The sequence below is a fragment of the Paroedura picta genome, chromosome 7 (assembly GCF_049243985.1).
Source record: "Paroedura picta isolate Pp20150507F chromosome 7, Ppicta_v3.0, whole genome shotgun sequence".
NCBI classification, from domain to species: domain Eukaryota; kingdom Metazoa; phylum Chordata; class Lepidosauria; order Squamata; family Gekkonidae; genus Paroedura; species Paroedura picta.
Genome location: NC_135375.1, coordinates 64,734,059 through 64,760,917, shown reverse-complemented (window position 1 = coordinate 64,760,917; position 26,859 = coordinate 64,734,059). Strand labels below are relative to the sequence as shown.

Below are 26,859 nucleotides of genomic sequence, written 5' to 3'. Positions count from 1 at the left end.
AATTGAGGAATTTACTGCCACAAAAATATAGTTAAGTTAGCTTTAAAGCATATTTAGACTAATTCATGAAACACTGGTCCATTAATGGCAATTATCCATAATAAGAAAATGGAACCTGACTGCAAATACTCGGGGAGGGGGGCACAACTGTAGAGGCTTTGACCTACATGCTCTGCTTGTAGCCTTTCTGGGAACATCTGTTTGGAAACTGCATGAAACATGATGAACTACGTACTGTTTGACTAATAAAGCACAACCGTTCTTATGTTCTCTTTTTGACACACCCCTTTTTATTTCCTGCTTCAGGTTAGGTCAACCTAATGATGATGACACTTCGATGCAAAGTTTTATGTCAGTCAATCTTTATTATGGTTCACAGGCCATTGAGAAGCAGGAAAAAATCATTTACTGTAATATTAATAATGTATGTAAAATCTCAGCATCCATCATCCATCCAAATACATCTAACAGTTTAAGACAGGCTTTCTCAACCAGGGCTTCATGAAACCCTGGGGTTTCTTGACAGTCCTGTAAAGGTTTCCTGAATGGATGGGAGTTTTTATATTTTAAGAATATCAGGCTATATGACCATATATGGCAGGCTTTCTAATTTGTTTTTACTATTGAGAAACCCCTGAAACATTCTTCAGGCTTTGAGAAACCCCAGAAGTGGCACAATCATGCAGAATATGGTGGGAAAGCACAGCTGTGAGGATGGCCACCCAGGGCCCCTCCCCTTCGCACTTTCTCCAGGCTCATCACTGGCCGTGGGGGAGGGGAGGTCTACATGACCATATATGGTCATACTACCTGATTTAATATTTTAACAAATTTTAAAAATATATAAAAATTATTAACATGCACTGATTCGGGAAACCCTCCCAGGGCTGTCAAGAAGCCCCAGGGTTTCATGAAACCCTGGTTGAGATAGCCTGATATATGGCCATGTTGACTGGCCCCCTAATGGCCAATGATGGGACTGGAGGGGGTGGGAAGGGGAGGTGCACCATGTGGCCATGTATACAACTATGCTTCCCAATAATATTCTGCACATTTGTCACACTTCTGAGGTTTCTCAAAGCCTGAAGAATGTTTCAGGGGTTTCCCAACAGTAAAAAGATTGAGAAAGGCTGGATTATGGGTTTGAATCTGCGTAGATTATACCCTAGATATTAAGTGCCTCTGTTTTCATTGCATAGATCAGAATCTTAGCCACAGATTATTATTTATGCTCTTTCAAAGTATTTTTAATACTTTTAATCTGTAGGACACTCTTATAACATGCAATACATTTACTGGAACATTTAAAAACTTTTAATGCATTGTTAGCATAAAACCAGCAGGAGTCCCATTTGTGTACAGCAGAAAATATCATTAAAATTTTAAAATGTTTACTAGAACAGCGTTCCTAGAATATTAAGATAGCATTCCACACGTTTACCAACTATGACTCATATTATGTTTTAAGGAATGGAACATATTGAATCATTATAAGAATATTCTTTGATTTATTAATGTAGGTCATTCAAAATAATTTCTTCGTTTATAGGTGACTTGGGCAGGGGAATTAGTAATGTGTAATAGTCCCCAAGAAACTATAATACCTTAAACAGAATTGCTAATGATATTAGAATATGATATTCTAATATCATTAAATACCTTAATACCTTAAACAGAATTGTTAATGATATTCAGAATATTCACTGAAATGAATTTTCATAAAGATGGAAACTAGATTCAGTGTACAGACTGAATACTGCTTTTTAATAACTGAGAGAAATTTAATGGAACACCTAAAGGGAGCTTTCAGTACTTTTACAAGTCAGAATTCTTGTTTCACTACAGTTTCATTATTTTCCTGCAGTCAAGAAAACGTTCACTTTAAGTTGTAGTAAGAAGTGTGTAGGTTTCTGGTTCTTAGGATTACAGACAAATCTTTACACTTTAAAATGGATGCCCTGATGAAGAGCAGAACCACCACTTTCTAGTCAGTGCTCATTAGGCAAGTATACAAGTGCCCCTGTATAAAGTTAATTATCAAACTTTTTTATACATTCCAATTAGGATCAGTACAAAAGAAGAAACTATGTTGTGGGAGATATCCCTATAAAATCATAGAATCAGAGTTGGAAAGGACCTCCAGGGTCATCTAGTCCAACCCCCTGCACCATGCAGGAACTCACAAATACATCGCTACTCTATAGAAATTTCTGTATAAATCCAATTTAATCCATATAACATTACTATTTATAATTTTTAATACCACTTGACAAAATCCAACACACTAACTGCAAGTGGACAGATTTCAGTGTTCTCTTCTGGTTCTTAAGGTCTTAATGTACCCATTTGTCTTCCTATGTGTTATAAAACTAGGATACCATCACCATTTCCATTTGTGGATTTCCATATAAATTTATATGGTCTATTTTATTGCATATGTTTTAGCTGTAAAATAGTGATAGTAATGCAATGAAGGAATAAATAAAATGTTGCTTAGAATTTAGCAGTATCTAAAATACCCACCATTGTATAATTGTACAAGATTATTGTGTTTTTTAATATATATAATTAGTTTTAAAAACACTTATTGCTACTTCATCAAATCCTCACTTAATTGATTTTTCACCAAACATGAGTAATTGGTTTTAAGGAAATAGTTCTATGTCTTTGGAACAGTTACCATATTATTAATGGAAAACAAATTAAAACACTTACCATAACCACCATAAGGTTATGTCGGTGTAACAGCAAATGTTTTTTTAAACTTATATAGAAAAATCTATATAGTACTAAAGGGCATTTTAATTGCTTAATTTTTAATACAATATAAAAAGTGGCAAAAGCTGTTTTAAAAACATATATGGATTAAAGCTCATTAATTTGATTCCCAAATACAGAAATGCAAATTCTGAGCATACATTCCTACGATCAAAATATATACTGGCTTAAGTTCAGACATAATGGTTTATATCATCTCTTCTGCTGTATTTCAATTTGCATGTAGTACTTCGAGAACTATAATATCCTCAGTGTGGGTATGCCAGGCAAAAATATAGTAGGTACTGGGACTACCTTTCATATATACCTTTGAAGAAAAAACGTATCATAAAATTTTATTTAGTATATTTTTATCCTATTCTTTCTCCATGGTGAGAATGGTCACTCAGCAAGTTTTGCAGTTCAATAGGGATTTGAAGAAGAAGAGTTGGTTCTTATATGCCGCTTTTCTCTCCCTCTCCCCATAACAGACACCCTGTGAGGTAGGTGAGGCTGAGAGAGCCCTGATATCACTGCTCGGTCAGAATAGTTTTATCAGCGCGTTGGCGAGCCCAAGGTCACCCAGCTGGCTGCACGTGGGGACATGCAGAATCGAACCCGGCATGCCAGTTTAGAAGTCCCCACTCCTAACCACTACACCAAACTGGCTCTTTGAACCTGTGTCCTCCAGAGTCACTGCCAAAAATCTGAAATGTGTAGTTCTTAAATTTAGTGGGAATCTTTGCATCCATATCTATGCCAGAATTTTCCTTCTTTAACAATAACGAGCTTCAGAAGAAAAAAAAAGGAAGGAATAAAGACAGCACGGAGGAGGAGAGATGGCTAAAAATGGTGCGGGTGCTGGTTATGACTGGGAAAACCAAGGGGGTGGAAACTGAGGGGCTCTGTGAAGCTCTAACTTCATCATTAGTTTATATAATTCTGTAAATTTCTGATCATGGATCTCCAAAGTCTCATCTGTTTGGCCTACAAGATCCACTAAAGACTTCTGTGAGCGATATTTGAGATTTCCTCTTCAAGTAGCCAACCCTTCCCAAGAAAAGTAATAATTTTCTGGGTTTTTTTGTTTTGTTTTTTGTTTTTCTTATGGTAAGAAGACATTCTTGTGCTCCATTAGACTGGATATCCAACTCGGACCTATGATTATAATATTGCTTTAATTAAATATTACAGCACACTAAAGGTTTCAAATATGAAAAGCTTGTCTTCTTTCAGTTGAGCCAGTCAGAACAAGTGGAGAAATATATGTTGCATCCTGTATATATGCCGGTATCATGTTTCCTGTATCAATAAAATCTTTTGTTGACAAAAGCATTTCTGCATATAGTATGACAGATAACACAAGCGACCTATGAGACCCAAGTCTGAAATTCAGCTTTCCATAGACTGGCAGTAATGTGATATGTTTTATCAGAGGGTGAGACAATGATTGAAAACTAGTTTGCATATTAAAATATGTTACATGAAACTGCCTTATACTGAACTGGTCAATCCAAGTTAGTATTGTCTACTCTGACTGGCACCAACTCTTTTGGGACATTACCTAGTACCTGATTCTTTTATAACTGGAGATGCCAGGGACTGAACCTTTTTCGTGGTGAGCAGATGTTCTACCATTGAGCCACAACCCCTCACTACACCATATATTATAGATTTTATGTGAAACCATGTAGCCTCTGTACAGAACTGGCAGCAGGACAAACTCCCCCGACAGACATTTTTGCTCAGGAAAACAGCACAGGATGGAAAGAAGAGCACATCCTGCTCTGATATGCTCTATAGCAGAATTACACCCAAAAGCAATATTTAAAGCAAGTTCCCAATCACATGTGTAACATGAATCGAGTAAAGGGAATCCCAACCTAGTTCACATTACACATCTTCTGAGATATTTTTGAATGCTTCCTCAGTTGGCAAGGGTAAAATTTAAATTGGAAAAAAACACAAATAATTCAGCCTTTGGGAATAACATGGACATACTAATAATAGGCTGTAGCAATTGACCTTCATTCCCATGCCACTATATTTGTCTTGGATCCCTGAAACATTTCTCAAAATTTTCACAGCAATAGACTACGTTGTTGTTTGCATCAAACTGTTTTTTGGTTTTGCATTATAGCTTCAGAAACTTTTTAAAAATAACAAGGGAATTTAAGGGAAAAAACTCACTATCATAATCCATATGGCATAGATTTCAATAAGTAAAATAGGAGGACTGTTCCAGCAACTTAACATACCGTGTGATATAAATAACTAACTCTTACTAATAAGTATAGACATGTTTCTTGTAAATAGCCAAGCCACTTGGATGTTGAGCTCCGAAAAATTGTATGTGTCTGCATTTTAGTTGCTTAAAACTATATTTATAGAAGTACTTGAAAACTGACCACTGGAAGACATGTATAATGAAGTCTATTAATAATCACTGAAAAATTAGTACCCAATTCTGCAATGGGATAGGAAAGGTTAGTTATCACATCACTATAAGCTTCTTCAGGAGGCAGTTTAAGACATTTTAGGACAGCATTTGACTAATTTAGTTTTATTTACTGGCGATCCTAATTCAGATTTTTAATTGCTGTTTTGTTTACATTTGAAGCCAACTTGAGTTCAACAAAGTAGAAGGCACTTAATAAAGGTGTGATTTATTAAAAATTAAATTATGCTTTTTGAAAACTTTAAAATTCAAAATCACAATTCAGTGGTATTGTAGTGATGTGACTCCTAGAAGTACTATGTGGAATAATACATCCATCACTAAAGCACTGCTTATTCCCTGAGTTATCTCCCTCCTTAATATTTATCATGATAAATAGCAAACATTTTATCCCAGTCTTCTGGGAGAACAACAGGAAGGGAAAAGTCCACTATGCCCCTTGAAGAGTTTGTTGATCACCTTCAGAATAATCAGTGCTGTAGCCTCTCCAAAAGACAATGGGAGGACTGTCGTTGCAGGGTTTATCTGGCATAGCGCTCATTAAATCTTAGAATCCTCATTTCAGATGAGTAACAGTTGCTTAATATGTTTTACTAATTTCCCAGTTAGCCAATAATGATTGATTAATATATGTAAATTAAAATAATTTTTTCTTACATTAACAAATATGTTACAAGATATTTGAGCATCAAAGGAAACAGATCTTCACTGGTATCCTTTTAAAATCCTTGTTAGATATTAGGGCAGAGATAGAAGATCCAAGATAGTAGAACAAGAAAGTAAATATAGTATTGCCTAGTAATGACTTTCAAGTGTTATCCATTAATATGCATAGATATCCCTATAAAAGGCCCTAGAACCTCTGAAATATTTTCCTAAAGAGCCCAAGTGATGAATTCCTTCATACATGCCAAAGGCTTAAAGTAGAACAGCAGAACACATCATTTCAGACTATGAATTCCTGCTCTGGAAATTCCTTCACCTATTCAAAAATTTCCACACATATTTAAAAACTAGCACTGCAGATTAAAGCTTCTCTGTTTGCTTACTATTTCTATTTGCAGGCAGTTTTAAACATAAAGGTATTCCAAAATGTGATCTTACCTGCAATCTAATGTGGCACACGTTCTACCACTACAGCATTCTTTCAATTGACTCACCTGCAAAAAACTTCCCCAATCACCATTTAAGACTTACACACAGCAGAAGCTTTACCTGCATGGTCTTTTTATACTCTCCTTATTTTTTTTTTAAAAAAAGCAAGCAACCAGTAGCTCACTACTTAGTGACTTTCAGTTGTCTCCAATTCAATGATTACATTAGAAGAAGAAACAAGAGTTGGTTTTTATATGCTGCTTTTTCTTTACCAGCTCACCAGACTCTATGTCAGTGCTCCTAACAACTACACCAAGATGGCTATTTATTTATTTCATTTGTACCCTGCCTTTCACTCCTATCAGGACCCACTGTCACTCTCCTTGCCTCCATTCTGTCTTCATAACAACCTTGCAAAGTAAGCTAGGCTTGGCCAATATCACTGAGCAAGCTTCAATGACACAAATGCGGATTCGATTCCAAATCTCCCAGATACTAGTCAATTTCACCACTACACTACATTGACAACTACTGCTAGAGTTTGATTTTTTTTCTTCCAGTAGACCAACTCAGCTTGCTATGTTTGCTTCATACCCCCCTAATTTACGGTATTACCTGAGATCTGTGCTAGAGTGACATAAACATCGTATGTCTCTACTCAGTTACAGCAGAGCTGTTAAAAGACGTTCTGCCTCAACTCCAGCCACGCACAATATAGGATTAGTTCTGAACTGCACTTTAGCGTCGTTGTAAAGCACTCAATATCGGTCGTCGCCCTACGTTTTTATAAAATAACAGCCCATTATTCCCAAATCATTTTCTCATGCATGCACATTATTTATAACAATATTCGACAGCTCCTTTTTTGTTTGCCAATACAAGAAACATTTGCAAAACCATTTTTTTTAAAAACCAACCAGCAAAAATGACCTCAGTATGAACGTCTATCCTTCCATTATATTTCTGGAGTGGGCGGAGATTGATCCTTCCAGTTATCGTAATGATAAGAATTACTATAAGTCTCTACTCTCTAGCAAGAGAAAGCCGAGCCTTCTCAAATCGGCTAGGAAATCCGGCCTCCAGCCAAAACAACAGTCAACCGGGTACCTTCTTCGGTGTATGCGGAAAGGAAGTACTGCGTTTCATACGCACGCGCTGCAGCCACCATATCCGGAGTCGGTTCGTGGGTAATGGAACCATGCGGTCCCTCTGCGCATGCGCCTCAAATCCATGTATGTTGCGCTTGAGAGGGGAAGTCGGTTCTCTTGATTGTGGGAGGCGGAGGCAAACGGACACGGTGAGGCAGCGCCCCGCCCCTTCTTTTCGCAGCCCGTGACACGCGGGGCACCGGAGACCAGGCAGTTGCGAGGGGGCGGGGGGTGGTGGCCGGCAGCTCCCCATCTCCTCCAGCCGCTCCCCTGAAGGGCCCGCGGTAAGTCCCGTAGTGTGCGGACTAGAAGCTGGTGGGCATTACCCCCTTGAGCGAGGGCAAGGAGGAGTAGCCCTTCTCTCCCTCCCCCCCCCCCCTTATCTGACGGGCGGGTTGGTGGTTCACAGTTGATTCGAAGAGCCTGGTGCTACCCAGCCACTTCCGCGCTCCACCCACCCCACCCGGCTTCTCTTCGTTTCTTCTCCCTTCCCCCACCCCTGCCCCAGCATGGCGATGGTCCTCCTGAGATCGCGAATGTTCAAAAGTCAGGCGAATGAAAGATGAATGCGGTTGGCCCTCCGTCTCTTTTTATTTGGTAAAGACTTGTTGTTTGAAACCACCTTTGATGCCCACTGCTAGATTTCCAATGTCTGCACAGGTGTGGGATCATGGTAATGAAAGCTTCAGTAGAAGATGATGATTCAGGATGGGAGCCCAACATACCTGAGAAAATGGAAAAGAGTAATACAAGCTGGATAGACATTACCCAGGATTTTGAAGACTGCTGTAGAGGTAAATTTAACATGAGGTTTAGAGAACACAGAATGAGATTGTTAGAGGTTGTGGAGCAAAGTGGTGGATTTGGGGGTAGAGCCTAGCATTGTCTTGTGGGTGGAGTCTAGTGTAAAATGACTCCATTATAAGAATGTGCAGAATTATGTGTTTGTAAAGATGTTTGTAGTCCTGGTAGCCAATCAGAGTCTTTACCAGGTCAGGTATGCTTGAAAAGAACCCCTGGGTTCTTTCATACTTATGTGGATAGTCACAGAGTGCCTGTCATTTATGGAGATAGCAAAATGGAGGATAGGATACATGTGTGAAAGAATATTTGTAGACCTTGGAAATACAAGCCTCTCTTATACTCATCTATGCAGTTACTGCCAGAGTTGGAGCAAGCTGAGGCAAGCGGGCTTTTCCTTCATGCAATTAACCCAAAACACTGTTCTGTTAAAAAGCAACAACACCCAACACCAGACGAGTAAATGGCTGTGGACTGGGTGCCCCACTCCACAGTTTCTCCCTGTGGTCTAAGAATAGATTCAAGAAATATGGAGCAAATTGTGAATTAGAAAGCAAAGTATCCTGTTACTGCATGCATTTGCTGAGGAGACTGGCAAGTCAAGTAGAATATGGAATAGAGTTTTGTTCCTGACTGAAACTAGGACCAAACTGAAAAGCATTTAGCCTTTTACTATATACAATCCATGAGAAAGATACAATTGTTTTATAATCATGTTTTATTTTGTATATATAGTATTGAAAATATTTCAGTGCCTGTGTTATGATTTAATATTTCATTTCCTTTTAGAATTGAAGTTGGGGGAGCTTCTACATGACAAACTGTAAGTCTCTATGTGTGTAAAGTATTAAGTCTCAACTTAAAACATAGAAGCTGTTTCTGTTAATTTTTTGTTGCTTAATTTCATTTATGTTCTTATGATTGCTGCTTTAGTCTATGTTCTGCAAATGGGGAGGGCCACTTAGCTGATCTAGGATTTATTCTGTATAATTTAAGATGCCATTAATTTGACAACTATATTAGGACTACTGTGCACATTTACTAGAAGTATTTCCCACTGAACACAGAAGAACTTAGTGTGTTTAAGATTGTGCTTAAGGCTACAGTCTAAACATTGGTTGTTGGTCATGGGTTGTTGTTTTTTTACCCCTGGACAAGTTATTTTGGATCAAGAGAAAAGATTTCACAAATGGTTGCTTCACATACAACATTATTGACTTGCCAGCACTCTTTTGGTGTGAGTCGGTCCAATTGATTGGAATGTAATATACTTCCAGATAAGCAAGCTTAACAAGTACAGTATCATAACTTTTTTGTTCTATTGCAAATCCTGGACTGATTCAAGTTTTAGATGTGTATGGGGAAACCAATGGACTAGCCAGTGCCTTCCTAGCTTTAATAGGTTGTACATAGGCAGCTCAGAGGAATGGAGGAAGGCAGCATTTAATTGGGGCTAATGGCAGTCTCTCACATTAGGCTAAAAATAATATTTTGTGTTACAAGTTTACATGCTATGAGTTAAATTGTATAATGGGTGAGAGAGGTTTCCCTCATTATTATTTATTATTATTATTATTTTTAGATTTATTTCCCACCTCTCCCGACAGGCTCGAGGCGGGTCACAACAACTAACCCCGTTAAAATTCCCATTAAAACATCAATCTACTAACATGACGGCTAAAAATCCCATCTTTCCCCCAATTATTAAAGAGGTGAAAAGGATAGGGGAGTAGCGTACACTCCAACTCCTAGGGGGGGAGCGATGTCCCTGATTCGCTGACCCCAGACTCAACCATAGACCTGGTGGAAGAGCTCCGTTTTACAGGCCCTGCGGAAAGCTGACCAATCCCACAGGGCCCGCAGATCACCCGGGAGCTCATTCCACCAGGTAGGGGCCAGGACTGAAAAACCCTGGGCGAGGCTAGGCACACTTCCTTCGGGCCGGGGACGACCAACAGGTTCTCACCCGCAGAGCGTAAGGCCCTAATACATGTGGTATAATCCTCCGTATAGGTACAGATGTATGCAAATTATTGTTTCTAGTTTTTTTTTTCTTGCGGAGTTGAAGATAATGCTTTTCTTTACATAATGCTTTTCTTTATATAAATTAATTTGTTGTAACTTTTTTTTCTTTTCTGTGTATGCTGCCGTTAGTTTTGGTCTTTTTGAAGCTATGTCAGCTATTGAAATGATGGATCCCAAAATGGATGCTGGTATGATTGGAAATCAAGTTAATCGAAAAGTTCTTAACTTTGAACAAGCTATCAAGGTTGGTCGTGTTTCTAAATTTGGCATATATTCTTAATAAAATAAAGGTTGTTTTTGGACATTATAACAAATGGGCATAAAAGCACATATTTAATGGAATATATAATTTCATTTATCAGTCTTTTAAAAAGACCTCCAAGAGCAAAGGATGTTTTTAGTTAGTTGTTAGTCACTCTGGGTAGTAGCTCAGTGAGATCTATTACCTGGATTTGTTTAATCTATTTTAAAGCTGTTTATACCTGTGGCCATCACTATAGCAATGGCAAAAAATTTAGACAACGAAATATGAATCCAGCAAAGATTTATTCAAGGTGTGAGCTTTCATGTGCCTATACACTTCCTCAGACAATGGAACAGGGATCATGAAAGTACAGAGATAAGGAAAAGGGGAATTAGTAAACAGCATCACAAATCCTAAATATACAGTATGATAATTAATTGCTAGAAAAGCAAATCATTGTTAGAAAAGCAAACCAGCAAATATTTCTTATTCTTCCCCTGGGTATTGGAGAATCCTACTGTGTGCTTCTCTGAAGACAGGTCTTTGGCTGACGATTCTGCTAATATGAACACCTTGCAGGGCCAGACCTATCCATAACAGACCAAATAAGATTTTTTTTTTTTACACACCCCTTTTGAAAATTGTAAAAAAAAAAATTATTTACATCTATGTACATTTGTACAATTCACCTCGAAGATCTGTTAGATAGAAACATGTTAGGTCAAGGTCTAAACTTGTGGGGAGAGGAAAGGGAAGGCGACTGTAAGCCTTTAAGTCTCCTTCAGGCATGTAAGAACCAACTTTTCTTCTAAACTTTTTTAGCATTGATGGTGAACTCACATGTTTTATGTGTGCCAAATAGATATTCTTTTAAGGTTTTTAACATTTGAGCTCTTATAATAAGCTCTTCACATTTTTCCAAAATTGATTTTATCCCTAGCCTTTTTGTTTCTTACCTGTATTTCAGGTTGGATTTTTGTTTCCATTTATGTTACTTGTGATCACTATAGCCTCTGGCAGTAAATGCCACATTTTAGTCACTCATTGTGTAAAGAAATATTTCCTTTTGTCTGTCCTGGTTGCCTCGTTGTCATTCGGTTTTCTATTCCTAGTCATACCGCATTGTTCATTTGATTTTACATTTTTTCTTTTTCTGTACTCTGTAATCTGCCTTGAGTCCCAGTGAGAAAGATGGGTCTATAAATAAGGGGAGGGAGGGGGATGAGAGGAAGAGAGCTTTCTTATCCTCATGTGTACAGAGGCTGTGCAAATGGACATGGTTCCGCCTGCCTGGAACACAAGCTCAGTGGAAAGATGCACATCCTGCTACAGTATTAGTGTCTCCCCTCTTTTAAGATACAGGTGCATGCTTATGCAAAACTAAACAAATGATAAATGCAAGAGATTTCTTTTTAACTTAATAACTCATCATGTGCTTTAAATGCAAACTCATGCACTTTCTCTTTCATTCTTTTAAAGGATGGCACAATTAAAATTAAAGACTTATCTTTACCTGAGTTGATAGGAATAATGGACACTTGCTTTTGCTGCTTGGTAAGAATATTATTTTTATGCTCACTTTTAACAGAATAAGATTCTTAAAAAATTACAAGCCTAATGCAGCTACTTTTTAATTTTATAAGTTTTAAAATAGGGATCTGGATTACAATGGAGCCCATCCCCAAGCTAGCAATTTACAAAAAAGTTTACATAGTGCATTTAGTACAACCCCCCCCCCCCACACACACACCTTTTAGTGCTTTGTTTCCTCATCAGAAATTAATTTATAAACTTAAAAAAGCCTAGCTCTAACATACCGGAGTCAGGATGAAACTGCCACCACAGCTCTCCTGCCATTGCACCCATGGCTGGAGAATGAATTGTTAGATGTGGTAGATGATGGCTATTACTCCTCTAAGGCCATGGTCTGCGGGCAGGGAGGGAGTAGAAGAGGGCCAGCGTACATCTGCAGGACGTAGAATGCTCTTGTGCTACAAAGCCTCTTTTGTTGCTCCCTGTCCTATACTTGTGCTCAGGTAACTATGGTATGCTGCTTGCAAAAGCATTATCAAAGATAAATAAGGGAAGGAATTGACTTACCAACAGAGCATCAAGAACAGATGGCAGGAATACCTAGAAGAACTGTACACATGTAGTACAGAAGTTCGTTCTCTTAAAATTGAAAAAGAAATAAGAACTTGAACCAGCCATTCTTGAGGAAGAAGTTAAATGAGCCTCAAGTCAATTGCCCAACAAGGTGCCAAGCATTGATTACAGATTTGTGCCAGAAAATCTGGGAAATTAATAACTGGCCAGAGGAGAGATAACTATCTGTGTTCATCCCACTATCAAAAAAGGGTGACTCAAAAAAAATTCCAGTTACCGTACAATAGCCCTTATTTCTCATGCTAGCAAGATCTTGCTCAAAATCATAAAACAACGCATAGCAACAACCATTGAAAGAGAATTACCAGGTGTTCAAGCTGGATTTCGATGAGGGCGTGGCACTCGTGATCACATAGCAAACCTGTGCTGTGCTGGAAAAGTCACAGGAATATCAGAAGGATGTCTATATTCTGCTTTATTGATTACAAGAAAGCTTTTGATTGTATGTATCAACAAATTGTGGAAAGCCCCACAAAAATTGGGGGTGCTAGTGCATTTGATCAAACCGATGCAGTCACACTACGCAAGCCATTTGGTGACACTGACTGGTTCAAAATAGAGAAGGGAGTGCACCAAGGTTGTATTCTTCCCCCCCCCCCTCCTCTTTAACTTGTATGCTGAGATTATTATGAGAGAGGTTAAACTCAAAGAATCAAACTCTAGAATTAAGAATGGAGGAAGGAATATAAATAATCTTCAGTATGCTGGTGACACTATCCCCCTGTCAGAAACTAAAGAAAGCCTAGAACAGCTGATTACAAAGGTCAGTGAAGTAAGTAAGAAATATAGCCTTAAACACTAAAAAGACACAAATACTGGCCACTGCAAAAAATATACATGTCCCATATCAACTAACAATTGATAGTGAAGAAATTGAACACATTGAAGAATTCATTTTTTTGGATCACAAATTTATGTGTGTGGTGATTGCAATATGGAAATAAAAATTTGAATTGCTATGTGTTGCTCAGCAATTATGAGCTTGAACTGAACATGGAAAAGCAGGGACTACCAAATGTAGATTAATTAGATCTGTCAAATTGCCAATAGCCACTTATAGCTGTGAAAGTTGGACAATGAAAAAATCAGATAAGAATCAATACATTTGAACTCTGGTGTTGGAGAAGGCTTCTGTAGGTTCCATGGACAGCAGAAGTCACAAACAGGGAAATATTACAGCACATACAGTCTGATATATTTGATAGGCAAAATCACAAAACTCTGACTCAATTTCTTTGCCCATATCATGTGATCCAACTCAGTGGAGAAAGCCATTATGCTAGGATTGGTCAGGGAAAAAGGAAACTAGGCCAACAGGGCACAGTGGTTGGATGCGATTGGAATGGACACTGGCCAGAACATTGCACGGCTGAAGGAGGTGGTGTGGGATTGAGGATCGTGGCAGTGGCTTTGCCATGGGATTGCCAACAGCCGGACATGATTGAATAGCTGACGACAACAGCAACAACAACTGTGGTACCTTTTTCCTTTCTCACACTATTTCCTTTCTCACACTATTGCTGCAGTAAAGTAATTCCATTAAGCTTGCTTGAAGACTGACTGGGATCCAGTCCAGCTGTGTGAGATGGAGGCTTTCCAGTATCCCTTATGCCAGTTTGGTGTACTGGTTAGGAGTGCGGACTTCTAATATGGCATGCCGGGTTCGATTCTGTGCTCCCCCACATGCAACCAGCTGGGTGACCTTGGGCTCCCCACGGCTCTGATAAAACTGTTCTGACCAAGCAGTAATCTCGGGGCTCTCCCAGCCTCACCCACCTCGCAGGGTTTATGTTGTGGGGAGAGGAAAGGAAAGGCAACTGTAAGCCACTTTGAGCCTCCTTTGGGTAGAGAAAAGCAGCATATAAGAACCAACTTTTCTTCTATGCATTCTCTTGCCCAGCTTGTCCAGGCATGTGAATGACAGCCAGCGCCCCCTGTTAAGGAGCAGCTGGTTGAACATTCCACCTACCTCCTTGAACAGGTTCTGGAAGCTGTGACGGAGTGTCTTCAACATAGTCTCCAACAAAGAATATCTCCCAAGCACCTGACCACAGTGATCCATGCGATGGTCACCTCCAGAATTGACTTCTGTAACTTGCTCTATGCGGGCCTGCCCTTGTCCTTGACCCAGAAATTACGGCTGATGCAGAATGTGGCTGCAAGCGTCCTCACTGGAACATCTTGGAGGACCCACATTCAACCAGTGCTGAGACAACTGCATTGCCTGCCAGTTGTGGCCCGGATCCAGTTCAAGGTTTTGATTTTAACCTTTAAGGCCCTTTGCAGTCTGGGACCCTCTTATCTGAGGGACCGCCTATCACCCTAAGCCCCCTGCAGGGCCTCGTGCTCTGCAGGCAGTAACTTGCTGGTGATTCCGGGCCCCAGGGAAGTTTGGTTGGCCTCAACCAGGGGCAGAGCTTTTTCGATCCTGGCCCTGACCTGGGAGAATGAGCTCCCAGATGAGCTGAGGGTCCTGCGAGAGCTTTCAGCATTCCGCAGAGCCTGTAAGACAGAGCTCTTCCACCAGGTCTATAGTTGAGGCCAACCCAGAAAGATCTGATACCCCCCTGGATGAGAGAAGAACAAAGTGCGAGACTGGATGCCCCCACTAGCTGGCTATCGCTGTGGGCGAGGGGTCGGCGCTCAGTGCTCCCCCTGTGACCAGTTTTAAGCTTTCAGTTTGCACCATGGGATTGATTTGTCACCACCATAGGGATTTTAATGGGTTAATATTGTATTTTATTGGGGTTTTTAGTATGGCCTGCTGCGAGCTAGTTTACTGAGAGCAGCAGGATATAAATCGCAACATAAAATAAATATAAATAAATAAAGCCTCCTGAAGCTTAATACCCTGAAAACAGAGGTCCTGTGGCTGGGAAAGAAGTAATAAGAGGAGAATGTATGCCTCCCATATCTTGACAGGGTGCAACTGCAAGCTGCATAAACTGTCAGGAATCCAGGAGTGGCCTCAACATGACATCACAAAAGTAGCTCATCAAGCATTTTTCTTTTTATGCCAGATGAAGCTACTAGTGCCGTACCTGGACCCAGAACACCTAACCATAGTGATCCATGTGTCAGTAACTTCCTGGCAAGATTACTATAACTTGCTCTACATGGGCCTAACTTTGACCCTGATCCAGAAATTACAACTGGTCCCTAATGTGATTGTCTGGATCCTTACAATGACTCTGTAGTGAGCTCGCATTTGACTTATTATCCAGCAGCTGTACTGGCTGCTGGTCTAGTTCCAGATCAGGTTTAAGATGTTGGTTCTAACTTTTAAGGCCTTGTGTGGTCCAACCTTCAAGTCCTTGTGGTATCTTAAAGACCATACCTCTGAGTAGAGCCCCCCAAAGAACATTTTGTTCTGCCAGTTCCAACCTATTGGTGGTTCCTTGCCCCAGAGAAGTGGGCCTGGTCTCCACCTGGTAGAATGAGCTGCCAGCAGAAATAGAGGCTCTCTCGGAACTGTCAAAATTCCAAAGGGCCTGTAAAATGGCACTCCACTACACATACAGTTGAGGCCATGGCCAACACTTATTGACATCTGATAGGTTCCCCAACCGCACTCCCTCCAAGCCTGGGTGTAAATCTTTTGATCTATTTGTTCCTAGGTTTTTGCGATGGAGCATGTTTTCTTTCAACTGATATTGCTTTTAAATGTAAAAGGATTATATTTTGGCATGGAGTTTTAACTGTTGTCAGCTGCCCGAAGACTGCTGCTAGAGAGGAGTGGCCTAAAATATAGCAAACAAAATAAAATGACAGCCACCTTACTTTCTTGCTTTTATATACTGCTTTACAATCTAAAATATTATATATTGTAGCAGTAAAAAGTGTTTCAGGCCGTGATGTCCCTAGGCTGTCGGTTTCTTGCTTTGGGAGTACAAATCTAGTAAAGTACTTTGGATGTGTTCAACCCTTGGATGTTGCAAATACCCCCTTCTGTTTTTGCTTGGAGACTATTGCTCCTTTCCAAGGTCCTGGATTGTGCACATTTCTTCATATTTAGATATTATACCCTAATACTTTCCTCTCCAATGGGGACCCAAAGGGCTCACAACAGTGTTATCCTCTCTTTTATTGTATCCTTATAACAACACCCCTGTGAGGTGAGTTATGCTGAAAGGCAGAAACTAGCCCAGGGACTCAAAGGATAATATAATGTTCTTAACACACAGTTACAGATGTGTTATTTTATTGGAATATGATATATAGATACAATTTTAATGTAAGAAGCTGTATTACCCCCTTCAAACTTATGGGGGGAAATAGACTGTATATAAATTTTAAATAGCTTCTCTACCTGTTCATAATAAAGGAATTGAAAGAATTCATTAATGCAGTGAAATATTTATGAAGGATTATAATATCACCCTGTTCATGTTTTTATTTTTAACGTTTTTAGATAACATGGTTGGAAGGCCATTCTTTAGCACAGACAGTGTTCACTTGCCTTTATATTCATAATCCAGATTTTATTGAGGATCCTGCCATGAAGGCATTTGCTCTTGGGATTCTGAAAATTTGTGATATTGCCAGAGAAAAAGTAAACAAAGCTGCAGTATTTGAAGAGGTAAGCATCTATTAAGTGGATCGTTTCAGAGAGTACCTGAGTTTGGTCTACTGTAGAGAGGTAGACTCTGACAAAGGGAACTTTGATTCTTGAAAGTTTACATCCTGGAAATCTCACAGATCTCTCTAAGGTGCTTTCAGTGGATGATTCCTCCTCCTTTTCTGTTAGTAAATATAGCTTGCATTCTGCATTATAGATGTCTCTGGGCTTCCATTGCAAGTGTTGTATCCCAATCCAAAGGTGAATCCCACACATGATCTTTCACATCCCTCCATTACGTTTAATTTGTGGATTCACTTGCTCTCTGCTGGAATCCTGGCTGCTATTATAAGAGACATTACCCATTTAATCTATGATATGTGTTCAGACATCTCTGTTGATTAAATGTTTCTTGGGATATACCTGTGCCAAGTTTCATTTTGCTACTAGTTATGGAACAACTAATTCCCAAAGTAGTAATTCTGTGCTTGGAAAGATATATGCTAGACATAAGTCTCTGTGAATTAGGTCTGTTTTGTGCTTGGATCCTAATAAATGAAATTGACTTTAACTGAAGGGAGCTGTCAGTTCAGGCTTCAACCACCCATATAAGGAGATGATGTGCAGACCTAAGCAATCTTTAAAACAAAGGGATGAGCTGAGGCAGGAAGCAGAACAGAGGCAGGAATTAATCAGGTTAATCGGGTAGTTTGTTGAGTGAATGCAGTCAGAGTGATATCAAGCCCACTTGTAGCATGAAAAGAGGACTACTAACAAGGGGTGTTCCCATGTGAACAAACACCTGGGCCCTCTGTAGCTCAAGAGGTTTGAAGGAGGAAGAGAGGTGGCATGGAAGCTGAGTACTATATAACTTCTCTGTGTGATTCTGTGTAGAGAAACTATGTGGTATAAGTTATCTAGGCAAATGATGCCCTTCAGACTTTCACAAATCAAGGCCACATGGGGATTCCAGCTAGCTAGTCCAGGTAAAAATGTAAAAGGCAGATCTAGGAGGAAAAACATGTGGAAGTAGCCATACAAAGAGGCTGAAACTGGGAGGGAGATTATGCAGCAGAATTGGGCCACTAAATCATATTACTGAGCACAATTGGAATGATGAAGGCAGCTCTTTATGTAGGAGCCGAGGCATAAAAGAAACAATAGCTCATTTGTTCCTTGGTCTGGGGTAAGGGTGAGGGAAAGTCCAGGTAGTGGCAGAAGGTAACCTGAATGGGGGCAAGGGAGGCTTTGAGGCAGCAAAGTCTTGCCTTAGATAGACTTTCACAGAATGAAGTATTCCAGATAGAGAGTGAGATGGGAAGGGGCTATAGATGAGCTCAACACTAGCTTTGGAGAGTAAAATGTATCAAGTTAGAAGCTGTAGTCAATAGAGGGGGGGGGGCTTTTGTCTGACACCCTAATTCTATTGAAGCAAAATTGTAACTATTTCTTGATTTGGTTGTTTAGCATTTTTGTACTTCAGATGACTCTGATAGCTTTTTGTGTTTTCAAATCATCTAGTTTTAGGCAAACCTTGATTTTTTTTCATTTTAAGAAATTATTAGATGGATAAATATTTTGCTTTGGAAGAAATCTAGGACTTTGAGTTCTCCTTTGTAGAAAGAGGTCTTCTTACTACACACCAGCTGTAATCCCATTGGTTCTGGAAAAAAAAACATTCAGAACAGCTCCCAGATAGTGAGTGATATGATGGGGTTGGATCTGCAGCTGAAAAATTGAATTGGAAGAAATTGTAGAACACTTCCCCTCTTACATGAAGTGCCATCTTCTTGTACAAAAAAGTCTATAGATCCAGTCCATTAAGTCTTTTCTTCCATGACTTTTTCTACGCTGAGTCAACCTTGAGCCGGCTGCTGGGATTGAACTCCCAATCTCATGGGCAAACAGCTTCAGACAGCATGTCGCTGCCTTACCACTCTGCGCCACAAGAGGCTCTTGAGCTGAGCTGTATATACTGTTATTTTTGGAAATATATATTGTGTCCTGATATGTTGATAGAATAATGACTTAAACCCCCCACCTTGTATTTCTTGCATCTTACTAGTTACTTAATAGTATTCTGATCACACATAGTAATATAGGTCTAAACTAAATTTGGATTAGAGTTGAGAGTTTTGTATTTTGTGCACCATGTGTGTGATGCATGCTGTTACTCCTGGTCTTTGTGGTAGCACCTAATTTCTCCTGTGTTTAGGAAGATTTTCAGTCCATGACATATGGATTTAAGATGGCAAACAGTGTGACAGATCTTCGCGTTACAGGTAGAACTCAGATGGATTGTTGAAATACTGTTACTGCTTTTTTTTGGAAGAATGCAACTTTTGTTTACTTTCACAGAATATTTCTCAATATATAGAGTCCTCAAATTCTAACACAAATTGTGTTTAAGTTAGTCAATGCCAATCAGAATAGATGGTTTGGAATTGTACTCTTTGGGATATTGTCTCATTTCAGATTATTGTTGTTTACAAGATAGCTTATCATACAAATTATTCATATATCCATACTGAAAACAATGTGTATTTTCCAGGTATGCTGAAGGATGTTGAAGATGATATGCAAAGGCGAGTTAAGGTACATTTTTTTAAAATGTTACAAAAGTCTTATTTGAGAAACCTTAACGTTGCAATTGGGCATACACAAATAAGACCATTCTATGAAACCCAGCTTTTCCCTGAATCTTGATATCTCTAGAGATGTCACTGTTGCTTGATAAGAGGGCAGAGATTGCTGGTTCCTAAGAGTGCACATTTGTGTTCAGTCTTTCCTCCTTTCCTATGAATCTGTATATGAACAGGGCAGACACCTGAATAAACAATTGTGTCTGCTGTTGAAAGATCAAATTTAAGCATGAGCTTCATGTCTGAATGGGGCTTTTACCCCACATTTCCCTAAAACTGCTCTCTATTCACTGTACTGTATTAACTTAATTTTTATTAACAGATATACATAACAAATTTTTAATTTGTAACAAATCTGCCTTTTAAGTCTATGATTAGTCTGTATATATCAGGAAGGAATAGGATTGGGAGACTTTTTAATAGTTTTATATAATACAGTTTCAGGGTACTTTTGAATAATGTATTTTATTTCAGAGTACTCGAAGCCGACAAGGAGAGGAGAGAGATCCTGAAGTGGAACTAGAAGTAAGAACACAAATGCTGTGCAAAGTAATACTTTGAAAAGGTCCTAAAATTTGTTTTCTTAAAATCCCAGATTGCCTTTTTAGTGTCAAGACTTGAATCGGGCACCACAATAACTAATAGTTACGTTTGTGATTATTTATTGTTGTACATGGTAAAGATTCTTAAATGCATAGTGCTAACAGTTTGATTATTAGTTACTCAAAAGTTTACTTTAAATTTAGTTTTCATTTTAAATACTGCAAACTAGGAAACCTATTACTAGCATTTTATCATTTTCAGCCTTTCTCCTGAAAACTATTTGTAAACTATTCATTTTTGATTGCTTTTCTCGATAGCATCAACAGTGCTTTGCAGTATTCAGCAGAGTGAAGTTTACCCGAGTGTTATTGACTGTATTAATAGCTTTTACAAAAAAAGAGGTATGGCTTCCCTTGGTAATATTTTAATTATATGTGTGACACTACAAAATATTGTTGCTTAAAATATTTAGTGCTAACTAGAATTAATCTGCCTCTGAATATCAGAGGTTAGATGCATCTGTCTAGCCAGAAACAGGATATTGGATTGGATAGCTCTTTTGTTTAATAAGCAGCTCTTCTTACATTGCCATCCCCATAGCTATTACCTTTATAGGCAGTATTCTTTTGTGGTAATCAAGCTCTAAAGATTACTTTTTAGTTTTCATAGGAGAGATCTATATTAAATGCAACATGTATCACCCATTAGTAGGCACGCATATACTTGTTTTCCAATTATGTATCTGAGGCTATATGCTTTTGGTAGAATAGATGTAACAAGTAGAGGATCCAAGAGGATTTGGGACAGAATCCTATCTCCTACTTTTGTTACTTCTTTCCCTCTATCCAGTTATTATCTCCCGCCTACCCACACACACACACATACACAGCACCAGTCTTCAGCTTTCCTCTCCTTCCGCCAACACTTTTCTGTTCCTCCCATTTTTGGGTTTCCCTCCCTCCCATCTTCTACCTTTACTTCTCTCCCACCTCTGTCACTAAATGAAGGATGGAAACCTGGCTAGTGTTATCCAGTATTGCTAGCAACCCCTAACATGCCTACAGAGATCTCACAACATATTCTCACAAGATGTTCACCAAGTGCAAGCTTGTGAGAATATTACATGAGAGACCAGTGGAGGTTGCTTGACAACGCCACTGTTGAGGAGTCCATGCTTCATTTAGTTAGGGGCTTCTGTTAGGCATGTAGAAAAATCCCTCCATTGATTCCTGTCCTGGATATTTGATCTATACTTTGGGGACAGGTTCAGAATTAAGTATGTTGATGTCAAGTTTATTTATATGGTCACAGACCAGAAAGCAGCTAAAACATTAAAACTTTTAAAGTATATTGATGTTAATGGAAAGAATACTACAGGTTCATTTGTTGATATTTGCTGAATTAATAGATATTACTTGTTAAAATGCCTCTGCTTGTAAAATTACTTTCTAACAGACCAGTGCTGTTGCAGAAGCTCAGAAACTAATGACTCAAGCAGCTGACTTGCTGTCCGCTATCCATAACTCATTACATCATGGCATTGAGGCTCAGAATGATACAACAAAAGGAGGTAAGAAATAATCTTCAGAGTTCTCTTTCCCCCCTTTATGGTAATAAAAATTCCTGTATCATTCTGAGGGCTACAATTTTGTTCATTTACCTTAGTACCTTGCCTTTTTCCTCAATGGAGATCCAGTGAGGTGTACTTTTTACTACAACTCTGAGTTAGGTTAGACTGAGGGTGTGTGACTGGTTCATAAATATCTAGTTCATCTTCGTGGGTTCTGTGCAGTCCCACATGGGGTTCTGCGAAGATCGCAGGCCTGCTTCGGAGAAATAACTAGCCAGCTTAAAGCTCAAAACACTCCCAAGAGTGCTAGCCCCTCCCTTCACAGGGTGACTTTCCCGCCCAAAGTCACGTGATGTGGGAGGAGCTAGCAATCTCCCCTCAGTCCTTTTTTTGCCGCTGGTAGGAGAAGGACACTAGCTAGCTAGCTCTATTCACCTCAGGTGAGAATTTAATTTTCTGACAGAAAAACTTTTGCCAGTAGACTGGAAAATGACTTTATTCAAGAAATGTGGTCAATGTGGAGCCAAGATGGCTCAATCCGACCACCATTCTTCTTGCCTACTTTGTTTAGGCGAAGGACACTCAGTGTCTACTTGCCCCGCTTGTAGGAGACTCACTCCGAAAACGAGGGATGAGAGGGCACGACGTTTGAAGGCAGCTCTTTGGGAAAAATCCCTTATGGCTCCTGAAACTTCAGGGCCTTCTACTTCTACAGCCCCCCCTCAGGGGCCTTCTGGTGGTAAGGGCTTGAACAAGGCGGCCTCAGAACCACCAAAAAAGAAGAGGAAGAGGGCTGCCCCTCGATCCAGAGCCTCAACCCCCTTAAATCCATCGGGGACATCCAAAAGGATCACGAGGCAATCTTCTCCCTCGCCACCAAGACGGAGATCGGGATCGAGAGGCCGTTCGGGAGACCGGGCCTCGGCCTCGGGTATGGCTGTGCGAGCTGCTGACTCACCCTTGCAGCCTTCGGCGCCGGCGCAGTCTGTTGCTCCCTCGACGTCGATGGACCCTCCCGAGATGATGTCTGAACCTTCGATGTCTAGAGGACCTCAGTTGGAGTCATTGGAACCACGGCCAGAGCAACAGCCGGATGATGCGAGCCCTCGCCTCCGGCGCTCGCCGCCGACGCTTCGGCGCCATCTTTCTCCCTCGTCGTCGGACGATGACGTCGTACGACCTCGACGTCGACGCCGGCTTTCGTCTTCGGCGTCGTCTACTGAGTCCCTGGTACCTATGATGGTGCCAGCGTCTTGGCACCGCTGGGGACGGCCGTTGCCGAAGGACATGCCTTTTTCGGGACGTCGTTCTTCCGTTCCCGCTGCGCTTTCGCCTACTCGAGGCTCTGACTTTGACGAACCTCAGCAACAACGACAGGCCTCTTTGTCTGCTCGACGATGAGGGCATTCTTCCTTACCAGGTCGACGTTGTGACCCTCTGCCACTTCGCAGTCAGGAGCATTCTTCCTCCCCATCTGATCGACGTCGAGGCGATCGCCTGCCTTCGTTGCCTGGTCGACGCCGGGACCACTCCTCTCCCCCATCTGTGAGGAGTAGAGAAGACCTGTCTCTGTCCCCGGTACGCGTGTCGTCGCCGAATCGACGTCGAGACCGTACTTCTATCCCGTCGTCACCTCGACGCCGACGGCAAGCTTCTCCCTCGACGTCGAGACTGCCACGTCGAGACAAGGACATGGACTCTTTTATTGAGTATGAGGACCTTGATGACTCTGTTGATCTATCCCCCCCTGAGGAGGTTGGGGTTGTTTCGGGTCAATCCCCGACAGATGAGATCAAGCCTTATGCTGAACAATTGATCCGCATGGCGAATGCACTTAAGTTGCAGTATAGGGTTGTCTCTGAAAAATCTGAAGACCCCTTAATGGAGTTTTTGTACTCCCCTGATTTGGGGCCTATTATGCTCCCCCTTATTTGCGGTGTGTCAGAGGTCTTGGAGAAGACCTGGCAGACACCTGCCTCCGCCCCTCCTACCTCACGGAAGATAGACCACCTATATAGAGTTCAGGAGGAGGGCTGTGCATATTTATATAAACATCCCAAATCGTCTTCTGTATTTTCTGCCATATTACCTGGCAGAGGTAAAACTGAACAACACTCCACGCCCTTAGATAGGGAGGGTCGGAAGATGGATGCCTTTGCAGGCGTCTTTACTCTTCGGCAGCTTTAGGCATTAGAATTGCCAATTTTCAGACTATCATGAGTCGCTACCAGGCTACTCTCTGGGAGAGGTTGGAACCTGTACTGGCAGGTCTGCCTGATGAATACAAAGCCCTGGTTCAGGCCCTACTGTCTGAGGGAAAGGACTTGGCCAAGCAGCAGGTCAAGGCCTCTCGACACGCAGTTGACTGCTTAGGTAGAGTAATGTCTACCTCTGTAGTCATGCGCCGCTATTCGTGGCTGAAATCCTCAACACTTCCGGCTGATATTAAAACAGCCCTGGAGGACTTGCCGTTTGAAGGGAACGAACTGTTCAGCCCTCAAACGGATGACGTGCTTGAAAGAATGCGTAAATACAAGCTCCAGGCTAGATCACTGGGCATTGGAGGCTCCACTGCGGTCCAATCCCGCCCTTGGCAGTGGACCCACCCCTCCTTTCGTACGCAATCCTTTCGTTCCCGATTTTTTGAAAATAGGACCCGGGCCTTTTCCCCTGCCCCAAGATTTCGGCAACAGTCGAAAAGGAGAGGAGGGCCCCGTAATAGGTCACAAGGGGGGTGACAGAGATGCTAGGGGCAGACAAACCCAGTCGCAATGACTGGCCGTCCCTGAACGCCCTGTTGGCGCTTTAGCTGGTTTTGCGCAAGCATGGTCCTTGATTACTCAGAGTTTATGGATACGCTCAATAATAAACTTTGGTTATTTTTTGGAGTTTTCTGAGACACCTCCTTTAAGGTTCCCATCTTTGCAGGATACATTGGTGGAGCCTGATATGGTACAGGAGATTGGTGAATTGTTGCATAAAGGGGCTATCAAGTGTCTGGGATCATCCCCCTCGTCTCCGGGATTCTATTCCAACTATTTTATTGTCGATAAAAAGGATGGTGGAAAAAGGCCTATTTTAGATCTTAGGCACCTTAACGAATATATAGTGCCCAAACGATTTAGGATGTTATCATTGTTTGATCTCCTTCCACATTTGTCTGGAGACCTGTGGTTTGCCAAGGTAGATCTGAAAGACGCCTATTTCCACATCGCTATACACCCAGCCTGTACCAAATACTTACGCTTCTACGCAGCTGGGCTCCATTATGAGTTCACCGTTCTCCCATTTGGTTTATCCTCTGCCCCGAGAGTTTTTACTAAGGTCACAAACGTGGTGGTCTCTCATCTCCGTACCCAGGGTATTTTACTTTATCCATACCTAGACGACTGGTTGCTTGTCGGGCATTCTGCGGATGAGCTGCATTCTGCTATCACCCTTTCTGTAAACCTCCTAACATCGTTGGGGTTTAACATTAATTCCGACAAATCTACGCTTGTCCCTACTCGGTCTCTCGAGTTTATTGGTGCACTTTTGGATAGTAATGCCCACATGGCCTTTCTGCCACATAGCAGAGTACTGAGGCTGTCTGCTATGGCACAGAGGACAAGGTTTCACAGGTACCAAACCGTTTATCATATACAATCCCTGCTGGGCCACATGGCTTCCACTGCAGCGGTCACACCACATGCTAGGTTACGCATGAGACCTCTGCAGTTATGGTTCCTTTCCGTTTGTAAGCCACATTTGGTCAGTATGTGGAAGCGTTTCTCAATTCCGAGACGGGTGGCACGTTCCTTGTCCTGGTGGGCGAATCCTACAAACCTTTTGAGGGGCGTTCCTCTAGGACCGCAAAAGGAGGAGTTGATTTTATATACCGATGCTTCTCTTTTTGGATGGGGCGCCCACTGTGGACAACTCTCTGCACAGGGTGTTTGGTCTCCCTACGAAGCATCCTTACATATTAACTTATTAGAGCTTCGGGCAGTAAGGAATGCTCTTCTTTAGTTTACAGATATCCTCAGAGGAAAACGGATACTGGTCACCACCGACAACGTGGCCACAGTATATTACATCCGGAAGCAGGGTGGTACAAGATCAATAACCCTATGCAGGGAAGCCATAAGGCTTTGGAACCTAGCAGCCGGCGCCAACATTCAGCTGTCGGCAGTCCATATAGCAGGAGACCAGAACACCTGGGCAGACGCCCTAAGCAGGGACGTGAACCGGCTACAAGAGTGGTCCCTAGCTACCCAATACCTCGAGCCTGTGTTTCAAAGATGGGGGACACCCTCGATAGATTTGTTTGCGACGGCCGCAAATACAAAATGCCTCCATTTTTGCTCCAGAGGGGGAGCAGACCCCAGGTCTCAGGGGGATGCTTTCGAGTGCCAGTGGGAGAGGTTCTTTTGCTATGCATTCCCTCTCTTCGGTCTTCTAGTGCGTGTGGTGGCCAGGCTTCTGTCAGGGAGCATTCACGCCATACTAATAACACCCTTTTGGACCCAAAAGACCTGGTTTCCTGCCCTGTTTCGGCTGGCTCAGGGCCAGTTTTTGCACCTACCATGCCAGACCAACCTGTTACATTGGGGGAAATTCCTGCATCCCAACCCGCAGCCACTTCACTTGACAGCGTGGCGCATCCAACCTCGAGTGCCCTGTCAGTAAAGCATGTTTTGGAATCCGCTAGAAGGCCTTCTACTCGCCGCTCATATTCGAGTAAATGGCTCAAATTTGAGCAATGGGCTCTTTTAAATGACTGTAACGCTGTGTCTTGTGACATTTCTAAAATACTCTCTTATTTAACATCACTGAAGGAGTCAGGCCTCTCCACCTCTTCAGTCAAGGTCCA

The 26,859-nt window shown here is 41.2% G+C and overlaps 2 protein-coding genes across 5 annotated transcripts in view; one reads left to right on the top strand and one right to left on the bottom strand.

Annotated features, from left to right (window-relative positions):
• The window catches only part of AGTPBP1 (ATP/GTP binding carboxypeptidase 1), a 94,503-nt gene extending 86,953 nt beyond the window's left edge, over positions 1–7,550 (bottom strand). Inside the window, exon 1 of one of the 3 annotated variants that reach the window (XM_077344625.1) lies at positions 7,418–7,550. The gene's annotated coding sequence lies outside the window, so the exon portion shown is untranslated. Of the gene's footprint in view, positions 1–7,227 lie in introns of all 3 variants that reach the window. The other 2 variants (XM_077344626.1, XM_077344628.1) reach the window with 2 other exon arrangements.
• Positions 7,487–26,859, top strand: part of NAA35 (N-alpha-acetyltransferase 35, NatC auxiliary subunit) — a 34,907-nt gene continuing 15,534 nt past the window's right edge. The window contains exons 1-11 of one of the 2 annotated variants that reach the window (XM_077344634.1): positions 7,487–7,607; positions 8,119–8,252; positions 9,049–9,082; positions 10,414–10,528; positions 12,008–12,082; positions 17,106–17,273; positions 19,468–19,534; positions 19,804–19,847; positions 20,369–20,419; positions 20,755–20,838; positions 21,893–22,007. In XM_077344634.1, the coding sequence (XP_077200749.1) occupies positions 8,129–8,252; positions 9,049–9,082; positions 10,414–10,528; positions 12,008–12,082; positions 17,106–17,273; positions 19,468–19,534; positions 19,804–19,847; positions 20,369–20,419; positions 20,755–20,838; positions 21,893–22,007 (877 nt within the window). In that variant the 5' untranslated portion in view covers positions 7,487–7,607; positions 8,119–8,128. Of the gene's footprint in view, positions 7,743–8,118; positions 8,253–9,048; positions 9,083–10,413; positions 10,529–12,007; positions 12,083–17,105; positions 17,274–19,467; positions 19,535–19,803; positions 19,848–20,368; positions 20,420–20,754; positions 20,839–21,892; positions 22,008–26,859 lie in introns of both variants that reach the window. The other variant, XM_077344633.1, reaches the window with a different exon arrangement.